At 43.5% G+C, this 13,969-nt stretch overlaps 1 protein-coding gene across 4 annotated transcripts in view; it reads left to right on the top strand.

Moving 5' to 3' along the window:
* kif26ab (kinesin family member 26Ab) overlaps positions 1-13,059 on the top strand; it is a 65,106-nt gene extending 52,047 nt beyond the window's left edge. For 3 of the 4 annotated variants that reach the window (XM_046413324.1, XM_046413326.1, XM_046413327.1), the window contains 11 exons: positions 171-383; positions 1,420-1,513; positions 2,068-2,330; positions 3,194-3,377; positions 4,128-4,287; positions 4,632-4,794; positions 5,540-8,789; positions 9,250-9,443; positions 10,382-10,408; positions 10,709-10,859; positions 10,949-13,059. In XM_046413324.1, the coding sequence (XP_046269280.1) occupies positions 171-383; positions 1,420-1,513; positions 2,068-2,330; positions 3,194-3,377; positions 4,128-4,287; positions 4,632-4,794; positions 5,540-8,789; positions 9,250-9,443; positions 10,382-10,408; positions 10,709-10,859; positions 10,949-11,130 (4,881 nt within the window). In that variant the 3' untranslated portion in view covers positions 11,131-13,059. The remainder of the gene's footprint in view (positions 1-170; positions 384-1,419; positions 1,514-2,067; positions 2,331-3,193; positions 3,378-4,127; positions 4,288-4,631; positions 4,795-5,539; positions 8,790-9,249; positions 9,444-10,381; positions 10,409-10,708; positions 10,860-10,948) is intronic. The other variant, XM_046413325.1, reaches the window with a different exon arrangement.
* The last annotated feature ends 910 nt before the right edge of the window (positions 13,060-13,969 follow it).

The following is a 13,969-nucleotide window of genomic DNA, read 5'->3' as shown; positions in this document are numbered from 1 at the left end:
TCTTTGTGCACCGAAAGAAAAATATGTCAAGCTTGGACTGCATTTTTTTTCCTTCTCTTTATTGAACCACAAAAATGCATTTTTACAACCATCTGGCCATTTTTCATGCTTAATGGTTTCTCACTTTCTTTTAATCCCTCGCGGCTGATCTGTCTCCCTCTGTGGTTTAGGTGAAAGTGATGATGCGTATCTGTCCGTCTCTGGAGGCTGCAGACTCCTCAGAGTCTCAGTCCTTCTTGAAAGTGGACAGCAGGAAGAAGCAGCTGACCCTCTACGACCCTGCATCCAGCCCACACTCCAGTTCAGGACACAGGAGATCTGCCACTGTGGCTGTCCCAAAGATATTCGCCTTCGATGCTGTTTTTACCCAGGATGCCTCACAAGTAAGGGCCAGCAGGGGATATATACTCTGTGTGTGTTTGCGTGTATATACGTATGTATGTATGTGGTTTTTTTAAGCATCGTGTGGGAATTCTGCCTCTCAAGGGCAAAGGGATGTCTTTATGGTGGCAGGGTGTGGCCAGGGGCTTAGAGAAAAAAATGCCTGTCTTGGGTCAGAGGGCATTCTTACCAGTGTGGGCCTAACAGCTGGGCCTTTTAAGCCCTCTGGGGAATGATTTGAATCCACTCCAGTTATAGCTAACCCCTTCTTTCATAGGACAGCTATATCTAACCTTGGACCTCTGCAGCCCACAGCGGGCATACCCACTGAGATCAAAGACAAAGGTCATGTACATGTTTACTGTATGGCAACTTGGGAGCAGACCAGTTTTGCTCTCTCCACAGATTAAAACAAACCCCACAGTCTTTTAATGGAATGACTGCATCTATGTCACTCACTGCAAAATTTCTTAAAAATCTGAGGTCAAGTATTGTATGCATTTCCCATTGGTGCAGTAAACTCTAAATAGCTACGAGAGCAAAGGAGATTGTCATCACTGGTGTAGGACGGTGTTTTCGTAGCGGTCAGCGCCTCAGATCGTCTATCATACCACCTACTTGGAACGAGTATTTTCCTAAGTCAGCTGCTGCCTAAATGTTGCTGCTGCAGAGCGGAGGCCGAGCTGCTAGATTGTGCCGTTGGGACAGCACTGCTGGTGGCTAACAGTAACAGCAAGCTGTTCTGCTGTTAGAGGCCTTGTTTGCTGTGTGATGTATGGGAAGGGGCCTCTGCTGGAGAAGCCCTGCCCCTGAGGACCCATGCTGAAACAGATTGCAAAAATGAGCCACACATTGCAGCACATACAAACACACATAAACACTCACATACTCCCGAGTGGTGAAAAATACTGAGCAATGCAAAATAACGGTTCAGTTTATACATTATAATTTTGAATTGTTTTGTTCTCAGGGTGTTTGACGGTATTTCTTGGATGTGGCTGAATTGTAAATTGCTTGTCTTTGTGCATTTTTTTGCAGGCTGAGGTGTGCTCAGGGACGGTAGCTGAGGTCATTCAGTCTGTGGTGAATGGTGCAGACGGCTGCATCTTCTGCTTTGGCCAAGTCAAGCTTGGTAAGCTCCTCCACTGGCAAGAGATTAGACAAGAGCCATTGTTAGCCAAAGAAAACTCTCATTGCTCTTTGTTAGCTACACTTCATGTCCACAATTGGCTTAGCGGTGCACTGGGGTGAGTCAAGGAATGGGAGATTGGAGAAAGGAATGGGTAGTGATTCTGGGGTGGGGGGTGCAGGGCAAAGTGCTGCATCCAAGCTTGAGGGCTCAGTCTGTAATTAAAATCTTAGTAATTGGCCTGGCCAGTGCACTTAGGCTGAAGGGCTTATTCTCCTTATGCTGCTGTTTCCTCTACCTGTAATTCTCCACACTATTACTGCTTCTGGAATGGGTCCTTTGATTAGGTTTTTTTTTATTTTTATTTACCTCCAAAGCCCCACATCAACCATTATTAGTTTTTTTTCCATTTTGAACATACAGTAAACCTCAGAAAATATCCAATGTCAGTGTTTATTCCTTTGTCAACTTCCTGCCCATTCCAGGTAAAATTCTGGTTTGAGCATATAGTGAATGTAGTTCACTTCCACCTACACCTCCCTTTCTCACATCACCAGGCAAGACATACACCATGATTGGTAAGGACAGCACCACTCAGAGCCTAGGCATTGTGCCCTGTGCCATTTCTTGGCTCTTCAAGCTCATCAATGAGCGCAAGGAGAAGACGAGTACCCGGTTCTCTGTCCGAGTGTCTGCGGTGGAAATCTTTGGGAAAGATGAGGAGCTGAAGGACTTGCTGTCTGAGGTGTCAACAGAGAGCTTACAGGAAGGCCAGTCCCCGGGCATCCACCTGAGGGAGGATCCCATCTGTGGCACTCAGGTGAGAAGTCTTCCACCTCTCTACTCTGTCCGCTGATCCTTTCATTCTCTCTATGGGTTATACAGCATTAGTGTGTCTGAGTATTGATTTCTTCCTGTCTATGATCTACCTTTTCCTCTCCAAAAGATGTTTGACTTTTTCTTCTGAGTGCTTCTGTGTGTATGTGTGTTTTTATCTCCCAGGACTTCCTAGTCAGCCTTGCTCTATCCTCCCCGCCTCTGAAATCCTGGCTTTATATTTCATCTAAACCCATCTGTGGTATTGATGGCTTTCTTCTTACCTTTGTATTGACTCCCCTGTCAGCATCCATCAGCATCTATTACTTTTGCGTTAGTGCTAGCCCTCTACAGCACAATAGAAGTGTTATTGGGGGATGGTGGGAGACTCTAGGTTTGAAGGCACTCACAGGTGTTGCTGTCAGATGTTGTTTTTTGGGGATCTGTATGGACTCTGACTTCAAAGGCTATGCAGCTCTGTGAGGCTCCTTCTTGCTCTTCCTCTCAACAGCCACACGTGGGCTCTCTTCATGATGCCCCCCACATTCTCACTCTTCTACTTCCCCGTTTTTCCTCCTCTCTTTCTGTATCTCACCACCATCATCACATCAATGGTGAGGGAAGTGCCTCCTGCCTCCTGCTCCACCATTACCTCTCCTAATCCTCCTCCCTCTGTGTGCATATCTGCTGTTTTAATTGCCCCCGAGACCCAATCTAATGGGCAAGAAATGCGTGCCAGGGTCCAATTAACTGGATCCCCTTTCTCTCTTCCCGGGTATCCTTTTCACATCTGTCCTCTTTCTCAAGCTCTGTGTGGTCTGCTTTGCTCACCCTAACCCTGTTCTCTGTCTCCTCTTTCCCCGGCAGCTCCAGAATCAGAGTGAGCTACGTGCCCCGACAGCTGAGAAAGCTGCGTTCTTCCTGGATGCAGCTATCGCCGCACGCAGCACCAGCAGACCCACTGCAGATGAAGAAGATCGACGGAACTCCCACATGCTGTTCACACTGCACATTTACCAATACCGCATGGAGAAGAGTGGCAAGGGAGGAAGTCAGTATCATTTAATCACTATGGTTACACCTCTGTAGAAGTGTCCCAACAAGTTGTCACCTTGCATTTAATAATAAACTAATGACTAGAAATGGTTATTGTTCAGTTGCACAGTATTTTAAAACATAGTCTAGCATGTGTAAAACATGAGTGCATCAGTGCAACTGTGGTATGACTTCTTAAAACATTTCCTCTCATAACTGTTGAAAGCTGACCTCTCGTTCACATTTTAAGTATGAAGAGAAAATCAGACAAAGCCCTTATTTACAGTTTTATGGTGGTTGTAGCCACTGCAAGACAGAAACTTGTTTGTATGCATGTCTTATACTTTTGTCAAGAGTGAATGATTTGAAAGTTTACTGACGGTGTTAAATGTTTTGTTGCTACTGTTGCAATTAGATATATACAATATACATACTATATACAATATATAGCCCTATTATTTTTACAATGACAGCCGATTCCCTCTTTCTTAAATAATCAGAAGGGGACTGTATATGTGTTTCTATTGGCGGAATATTTTGTTTTTATGTATCTAACCAACAGAGCCTCATCGTTACCATGGGTAACACCAGTCTGGCTGCAATTTGAATCACTTCAGTGTGGGAATCTTACTCATAAATAAATCAGACAGCTTTGACAGTCACTCGTCTAGTCTTGGCTGAGTTTTGCCACTCCTGTCATGGTACTGTGCGTGAGAGGGAGTGTCTGTGCTGTGTTCACCTGGTTGCTCTTCTGTCATTGGTACAGTGTCAGGTGGACGGAGCAGGCTGCACCTCATCGACCTGGGGAGCTGTGAAAAGGTCCTGAGTAAAAGCAGAGATGGAGGGGGAGGCTTATGTCTTTCTCTGAACGCACTGGGAAATGTCATAATGGCTTTAGCAAATGGAGCAAAGCATGTACCTTACAGGTGAGAAAGCCACCGTCAGTTTTATGGTCGCTTTTACTGTGTTTTGGCTGCTTTTATGTTCTGCCTGTAAGTAATTGTTTCAGGCGAGTCGCTGCATGTGGTGTCAGTTTTGCAGGTTTGCCGTTAGACTATTTATTTGTTTAGTTAGCCTCATATAATAGCTTTCACTGGTATTACAAAAGATTATGTAGTTACCCAGGAATGAAAAGACTAATGACTCACCACTTGGAGTTCAGCTTAAAGAATTCAAAATGGCTCCTACTGGAGTCGTGTCAACTACCTTTATTGTCATTTTCAAATATTACTGTACCATTTGCTAATAACAATGTTAACGCACTCTGTAGGGACAGCAAACTGACAATGTTGTTGAGGGAGTCCCTTGGCAACATCAACTGCAGAACCACCATGATCGCCCACATCTCCGATTCCCCTGCCAACTATGCTGATTCACTCACCACTATCCAGCTGGCATCCCGTATCCACCGCATGAGGAAGAAGAAATCTAAGGTGCACTGATAAATATGGTTAAACATATGCAGTAACAAACTGATAAACAAGTAATGCATGAAAATCAAGTGACAGCAGAAATGGTACATTTTTACAATTTACGCAGAAATACTGTGATTTAAGTTGTTCAGCAAAATTATGTTTAAATATTGCAGTTAGCATAACAGTTACGTTCTTAATGTGAAACTTTGATTATATTCATCATATTTCATACCATAACCTAAAATTTTCTTCCTCCTGTACTTTTGGAAGTATTAATCAAATGAATGTGTGAATGAAAGATTATTAGTGCAGTAACCCAGAGCTGTTTTTCTCCGTCTCCTTAATACATAACCATGTAATCAATACCACTGACCAAGGACGTGTGTAGTGCTCCTTGGATTAGGGAAATATATGCTTCAGATAATTAGGTGAAATGACAGCATGTATTTATAAGGTGTTGGTCCCTGCCATGATTATAATGCAGTCTATGATTTCTGTGTCTATTGATGTGCACTTTTAACCTTTAGATAAATATTGAATGGTAATTGCATAGAAATTAGTATTTGCCTAACCATTGATTTCACTATAAAATTGTGAAGAAATAAATAAGCTATAAATTACAAGGAGTAAAAGGGTTTTGTAAAATGACAAGATTGTTACATTAATACTGTGAGACGACAGAATCACATTGCTGTCGTCGCTTAATGAGATCATAATAATAATAAAAAAAGACTAACTTTGCTTCTGCTTCAACATACTGCAGTATGCGTCAAGTTCATCTGGAGGGGAAAGTTCCTGTGAGGAAGGGAGGATCCGCCGACCACCCCACCTCAGGCCCTTTCATCCCCGAACTGTAGCCCTGGACCCAGACCTACCCTCAGTTCTCAGTGACCCAGACTACTCCTCTAGTAGTGAACAGTCTTGTGATACTGTCATTTATGTGGGCCCTGGGGGGACTGCGATCTCAGACAGGGAGCTGAGTGACAATGAAGGCCCACCTGCTTTTGTTCCAATCATCCCCTCCCTGAACAAGAAAAAGTCTACAAAAGAAGGCCCTTTGGACAGAGACCAGTTCTTTAAATGCAACACATTTGCTGAGCTGCAGGAAAGGCTGGAGTGCATAGATGGCAGTGAAGAACCCACTGCCTTTGTCGGAGAGGGCAAGCGAAGCCAGGCTAGTCCCAAAACTGACAAATCTAAAGAGAGCCAAGGCTCTGTTTCACCAAAGACTGTATTAAATACTTCTTATACCCAAGAGGGCATCTCACCCAAACAATCTCCTAAATCTGTTGCCACACACCCGTCCTGCAGTCCCAGTACTAAATCTAAACTGGACAGTGCCAAGATGCAAAACAAACCACCATCAGACAATGTTCAAAATGTATGCAGAACCAGCGCTGATGGTGAGAAAGCCTTGGTTTCAGAAAGCGGAGTTAGCATTAACAAATCTAATTCTGAGCCTGTGGTGAGGGAGAAGGTCTACTTCAACAAGAAAGTTCTGCCAAAACCAGCCCCACCTCCTTCACAACAGAGAGATTCCAGCAAGGAAAATACAGACAATGAAGAAAGATCCAGCACCAGAATGCCTCCTGTAGGAATGAGCCACCAAGCAGTGAAAAGAAGGGATCTATACACTTCCCCTGTGCTCAGATCGCCAGTGGAGGTTTGCCAGGTGCGCTCTACCTTGAGGGAAAGATGTCTGGATCGAGACATCCTTAGAGCAACTGTCACCTTGCAACAGCCTGTGGAGCTGAACGGAGAGGATGAACTGGTATTTACTGTGGTGGAGGAGCTGTCTATTGGCAGCATTGTAGATAAGGGTCGGCCATCCAGCATTATCAGCTTTAACAGTGACTGTTCCCTTCAGGCCTTGGCTTCTGGTTCCCGACCTGTCAGCATCATCAGCAGCATCAATGATGAATTTGATGCCTACACATCAGCCGTGGGGGGATCAGAGGTGAACATTACAATGGTCACACCTCTCCAGGAGGGAGCAATGGAATCTATCGATAGCAGGGGTTCATCCATCAGTTCTTGGCTAAGTGAGGTTAGTGTCTGCACCTTGGAGAGTGAAGGGGCTCATTCTGCGGATGTCTTCCTTCCACAGGCTAAACACATGGGACCAGAGGCCACCCTTTACTTTGATTCCATGGATATGTTCCACTGTGTTTCCTCTCCTAGAGATGCCAAGAACTCCTTAAATGATAGTGGGTTTAGTTTTTCTGAATTAGACAGTGATAGTGGTGCCTCAAGCAAACTGTCTTTGACAAAGTACCCCCCATCTCCAGAATCAGCCAAAGGATCCCTCAGATTCACATCTAAAATAACTAAAGCTCACTCGCTTAGCTCCTCCCAACTTCCACAGGGCCCCTCCATAGTCCACTCCAGTCTTCCTAGGAAGATTAAACCTACCTCATCCATCTCTCATAGTAGCAGCAGTAGCAGTAGCAGCAGTAAAGAGCCAATAAGACAAGAGGCTAAGCAGGAGGATCCTTGGCAGCGCAATGACAACCACTCAGAACCTCAGTATTCTGACTCTAGCAGCACCAGCAAATTCCTCAGAAATCCCCCCAGTGGCATCCCTTCCAGCAAAACATCCAACAACAGCAACAGTGTACCTCGCCCACCCAAGGGGCAGGGGTCTACCTCATCCCAGAGGGTGGTTGATGGCTGTGAGAAGTCAGCCACTAAGAATCCACCCAGTAAAATGCCTCAGCTGAGACGAGGTGCTACCACCCTGGGAACAGTGCCAGTCATCCATTCCTCTACAGACTACAAGGGAGCCCAAGATATTATTGCATCTACCACAAGCCTTAAATTCTCCTCTCTGGGGAAAAACAACAAGGCTAACTCACAGAAATTAAGCAATCTCCCTAAACCTGGTTGCACCTCACCTCCCCCACCTCCAGTGAGAAAGTCCAGTCTTGATCATAAGACTAAGACCCTGCTACCCCAAAGTGCCTTAAAGTCAGCATATGGGGAGGCAGGAAGGGCCCCGGGAGCAAGGACAGCTATATCAGAGGATGAGCTAGAGGTACGTCACAGAGTAGACTCTACCAATTTCAAAACCTCCAGCCTCAGCACAGCCAAAGTTACCTCCAGCCTGAAGGCCAGAGGGCCCAGAGGAGAGACTGGACAGCATTATGGCAGTCAGATGTCCTTGGAAAAGTATGAAAGTCTGTCCTTATCAGGCTCCAGAGCTGCACTTAGTAGGGAGAATAGTGGGGCAAGTCTTGGGAGCAGCAGCGGCAAATCCAGCAAGTCCATTCCAAGATTTGGTATTCCTAATTCATCCAGCTCTCCTATAGCTACTTGTCCATCATCTCCAAGTGGAGGAACTCTTGGCAAACCTGGTCAGGTAAAAGCTTCTGTGAATCCTAGATCATTAGGGGCCGTCAGTGGCTGTAAGGCTCGCTCACTGTCAACCAACAACTCCAAGGGTCTCAGCTCCTCCACCAAATCGTTGGCCGCTCCTGTTACCAGAAATACCAATGCCAACCTTCCTCCATCAGGACGGACATCAGCTCCTCGAACCACTGTTGCTGCCAGCAGTAAGCCTGGGAGAGGAACTATTATGGGCACAAAGCAGGCCATGAGGGCTGCCAACAGCCGTGTGAGCGAACTGGCAACAGGCAACATATCAGGCAAACACATGAGAGGTTCAGGAGATTCAGACAGTGGGAATGACAGTGGGGTGAATGTGAGTGATGACAAATCCCCCATAGCTATGCTGCCCTCTCCATACAGCAAAATCACAGCACCCAGGCGGCCTCAACGTTACAGCAGTGGCCATGGCAGTGATAACAGCAGTGTGCTGAGCGGGGAACTGCCTCCAGCTATGGGCCGCACAGCTCTGTTCTACCACAGTGGTGGCAGCAGTGGATATGAAAGCATGATCCGTGACAGTGAAGCCACAGGCAGTGCTTCCTCTGCCCATGACTCCATGAGCGAGAGCGGCATGTCATCTTCAGGCAGAACAAAGAGCTCCAAGTATCCCAAGAAGAGAGCAAATGGTGAGTAACTAATTGGGTTTTGGGCCAAAACCCAAAATAAGCCTCACACAGTGAAATAGTGTCAAGCAATTAATGCAAGGAAGTTAGCCATATAGCTGTTCTAACTTACTCTTACTCATTTACTTTTTTTTTTTTTATTACATTCACAAATTGCTATTTATATGTTCTGTCCCTTTGAATCATCACAAGTTCAGTTTTTGTAGCTTTTGAATTCTGTGTGTTGAACCAATCTTTTGAATTTATTCGAGCTATGTATATATAAAATAGTGACTCATGAGACACAGCTTATAAATAATTTATAAATATGCAATCGCCACAACTCGGCTGGCTTCTGTGCCTTGGATCGCTTTATATCTAAGAGTGGACCTCATACATATTTACTTATAGATCCCAGCGAATACAACTATTGTGTGAACTGAAAGAAAGCGCTGCCTGTCTGACCATATACATGGCTTTGTAGGCTTCCAGAGAAGACGGCTCATCCCAGCACCCCTGCCAGACACCTCTTCCCTGGGGAAGAAGGCAGGCACAGCAGGCCAGTGGGTGGACTTGCCTCCTATGTCTGGACCACTGAAGGAGCCTTTTGAGATCAAGGTGTATGAGATCGATGATGTGGAACGGCTCCAGCGGCGGCGTCAGGAGGAAACCGCAGAAGTGAGTGGAAGGTCACTCCTGACTTGTTCTGCATGGTGGTTCATCTCTGTGAATTTGTTTTTGATCATGTAATGTCTGGGTCAAGATGTTTTGAGCCTCACTTTGAATCCCACTTGCTAAGCTCATATTTTGCATGTGTGACATTGATGCCATAAATGCTCAAGATGTGCCACACTGACTTGCCTTGTGGGAATGTCTCAGCTCACTTCTTCCCAGTTTCTTTTTAAAGAACAAGACAGGAATAATATGTCTCAGACGTCTGACCTTCAGTCAGCTTAGTGACAAATCCCCATGTTAAAATGTCTGTATTCAGATTCCCGGAGCTTGGTATTTTGGCAGCGATCCTTGCAAATGTCAAAAGTTCAGGAGGCAATTACTGATGAGGGTTAATTGGTTTGGATATGAGTGATGACTTGGCTTACTGCTGATGTGATGGTGGTGATGTGGGGGTTGAAAAGTGAAAAAAAGATGGTATGAGAAGAATGGTCAGAGAATGTGTGACAAATGTGAGGGTATCCAACACAAACCCAAATCAGCTCACCATTAGGGCTTATCAGTGGCCGGCTGATTGGTTTTTATAGCTGACCGCTCTTCTGTGGATCATTAACTGCTCACAAAGTTCAGCACAGTCACACGAGGATTTGTTAAGAGAAGATATTAAATCAGCTAGATGGCGTTTTGATTTACCTTCGATTAGGAAAAAATGATCTCCCTCTTTCCCAGTCACCACTGTCTGAATGACAAATTTGCTTTTCTGTGAGTTTCCCCCCACTATTTCGAAATTAGTATTAGAATCTTATGCATATGCAACAGTTGCTTGTGTCTTAAGCATGTGTGTATATTAGCATACTGTTCACTTACTGTTACTATTTTATATTAATATAATATTCCATCTTGTTTAACATTCTAACTTGTTCTGTTTCCCCCAATCTCATCAGCAGGACACATTCCCGGATGTTGACAAGGTGAGCTAATTTTTCATAATGACTGTTTTAATTATTAGCAAAACAACCTGTTTCACAGTAGTTGCAAAACCATAATCATAATTCAGCCTACAATTATTAGATATGTAGACATATAATTTGTTAGCCATATGTTAAATGAAAAAAACATGATTTAGACTGACTCCTACTTCATGCCATGCAAGATTTAAATTTTTTTGAATTGTTACTTTCAGTTTACTTCCAGCTTCTGCAGTCAACTGAACAGTTGAAAGAACTTTCATTTGGCCTCTGAAATTAATGATCTCTCTCTTTTTCTCACAGGGCCTACAGTATTTTAACAGTAAACTGAAGATGTTGGAGAGAAGGCAGCAGCAAGTGAGGGAGCTGAGGGCAAAGCACGAAGTGTTGTTGGAGGAGCTGGAAGACACCAAAGTCCGACTGATGATGGACCCCAGCAAGTGGTTAGGAGAGTGTAAGTAACCACTGAATGTTCTTTCAAAGTAAGTTGATGTCTAAAGTTTAAAATAAATCCCTTAACCAAACATTAATTTCCCTTTCTAGTTGAGGTGGACCAGAATTTGGATAAAGAGTCTCCAGAGTACCTAGAGGCTTTGGCACAGGCCACAGAGGAGCTGGAGTTCTGTGTCAATCTATGCAAGTCCCGCGTAATGATGGTGACCTGCTTTGACATCAGCATGCCAACACCTGGTGCTCAGGAGGGACGGCGCGAAGTCGAAGTCTGAGGACTAAAGAAAGTTGAGGTGGAGAAACAAGGAAGTGAGAAAGCAGAGGATGATGAAATGTAGCCGTCGGTCCATAGATATCACCAGAATGAAGAACAACAAGTGACAGAGAGGAGATGAGAGTGGATCTTTTGCATGAAAACTGAGGAGATCTTAACCATCAAGCTACAGTGCCTCGTTGCCCAGGACATGTTTAAATGGCAGAGAAATGAAACGTGAGCACAAATGCTGTTGCCTGTATGGCAAGGCAGTGGCCATCACTTACTCAAAAGTCAATGAACAACACCTGGAAGTGCCTTTTTTATCGTTTGGTTTTTTTTTTTTATTTCTTTTTAAGTCATTATTTTTCATATGGTGCAGGTATCTTAAGCATACCTAAGGAAACCCTGAACATATTGCTTTTCAGAAAAATATTTTATATTGCATTGTATAGTGTATTTATATGATTATGTGGTGTGTACAAATATCCTTTTAAGGGAAAAAATAAAGTGGAAAAAAGAAAAGCAATAAGCTAATGTTATTGCGCTCCCAGACTTTGCCTTTTCTCTTGTTTCAAACCTCAGTCAACATTTTATCCATGTTCATTCAGCCTCTTGCGCCTTATGTTAACTCTCTGGTTCTGTAGTTTTGTAGATTTTCAAACTGGACTATGTTATCTCATCAAGGACTGCATTTGCTGTTGTCACTCATCGCCTGCCAGCTGGCCTGTGAAAGCCAGCAGGGTAGAGTGAACGTTTTTCTCTCCAGTTGCCTTGATCGAAATGGGTCTCAGTGGATGCACTAAGGTAGAGCAGCAGTTACGTTGGGGGACGGAGAGCTTACTCAAGCTGTGCTTGCCCATGTTTATCTCACTGAAAATGAGAGATTAAGCCAAAACATATCAATCAGAGGACCACTGTGATGGGTAGTGAGTGATTATTCTTGATTCAGCCATTCTCTCTGGTGTCTCAGTCCAGTATGTGGTCATGCAACCATGAGAGACTTAACCCACCCTAGACTAGCCTGCTAGGATAGCATCATGAGTGGTTACACTGATAGCAGTGCTCATCAGTAAGCCCAATATCTCTCCAAATGGCCTTGGACTGGGTGCAATCTATACCCTGTAAAACACTGAGGCACGGATTAGACTGCACTAGTCTACTAGCCTCTTATACAGTACATTTTCAAGCGCTACTAAACCTCGGCTCTATGCATTCCAATACATTTACTGCAACTTCTGTAAGAACCTCGATACTAATTTAAGGGCAGCAACACATTTTGGCCTCTTTTGTCCCCTGTTCTTTTTAAAATAGGCAAATTAGCAAAGTTAATTCTGTGTCTCAAACAAAGACTCAAGAATTGTTAGTTTCCTGCGGGATGATGCAGTGGATAAAGGCAAATGATCATGACATTGTTTAGGAAAATCAATCATGATATCAGCTCTTTGTAGCTGCCAGAATGTGCTCGTTATGAATCAAACGGCTGACACAGAGAGAACAAAGATGATCCGTGAAAATGATTGTTATAAAAAACAAACTGGCTTTGTTGTATTTTGGTATGTTTGATTTCTATATCTATGACAAATATGACTTTGGTTTTCTTTCTTTTACAAATATGTACTGTCTCAGGCCCTCTCTGAAGATGCTGCATGAGATTTTTTAATCATTTTTATGAATGATTTCTACTCCATTTTTACCATTCTAATTTTTTACAATAACTTTGGTTTTCACTAATATGGGTTTAGGCTCATAAATTAAGTAACTATTACCAAACCAAGACCTTTTTTCCAAGAAATTATTATATGTAAGGTCACATTTCATATCAAAACCCATATTTTCGAATATCTTTGTTTTTGTATAGGATTTTCAAACCCTGTGTACAAATGTATGATATGGCAGCTTGTGTTTTACTTTTACAGTACCTGTGAATAAAATGTTTCTTCTTACTGACGATTAAGAGCTTAAAGTTCTTCTTTGATTGTTTATTCCATATTTATGGGATTGTTTGTTCCCACATAAATGCAAAGAAGTAAAGGCTGTAGGGGCATCTACAGCACACAACAGCAGGTAGTCAAGAGGGATCACAATACTGCATTGAGGGGATATTATTTCAGTTGTACGTGGCAGTTTCTGTAAGCCTCCAATCTTCCTGGGAAATTCAAACAACAACAAATTTAAGTCCATTAACCGCTTAGCTCTACGTTGCTCAGGTAGCCGAACAGCTGACTAGATAAGATATTAAATGCTGACTTATGCTTACAGTATCTGACACACTTACATCAGTGTAGCGTGCTTAATTTTACACACCTTAATGTTCTGCCCTTTTTTTTTTGCAAATTTATAGAACACATTTTCAGATTACATTAGTTTAATGGAAAACACAATACAGCACAATAAATGGATATACACTAAGCAAAATTCTAACAATTGCAGCTTGTTGCACAGAATAATAAAAAGTTGCAGCCCATCAACCCCCACAGAAATGTCTCTGATCTGAATTAAATTCACTTAAACTGACATGCCAGTATTTTCCTTCAAGCATCAACGTGAATTGAAGTCTAGAGGATTTTAGGCGAAAATGCAGTCCCCAGCAGTGGATTATCCAGAGTGAAGGGAGCATCTTCTCAGGGAGTCAGTGTGGCAGTCGGGCTGGACAAACGCCAACATGTCTGTCGTGAGCACCAAAACGACGTGCTTTCGCTCGTCAGAGACTTCGGAGGAGGATGTCCGATAGCAAAACGAACAGGTTTTGCACAGCTCGATATCACTGGAGGTAAGGGTGGAAAACATGAAACTGGAACTCATGAGATAGCGAGCTTTACACTGTTAAACTTTTTATTGTCACACGGCATTTCCTGTAA

Source organism: Scatophagus argus, chromosome 15 (genome assembly GCF_020382885.2).
Source record: "Scatophagus argus isolate fScaArg1 chromosome 15, fScaArg1.pri, whole genome shotgun sequence".
In the NCBI taxonomy this organism is placed as follows: Eukaryota; Metazoa; Chordata; class Actinopteri; family Scatophagidae; genus Scatophagus; species Scatophagus argus.
Note: the sequence above shows the minus strand (reverse complement) of the source record. Positions and strands in the feature narration are given on the sequence as shown.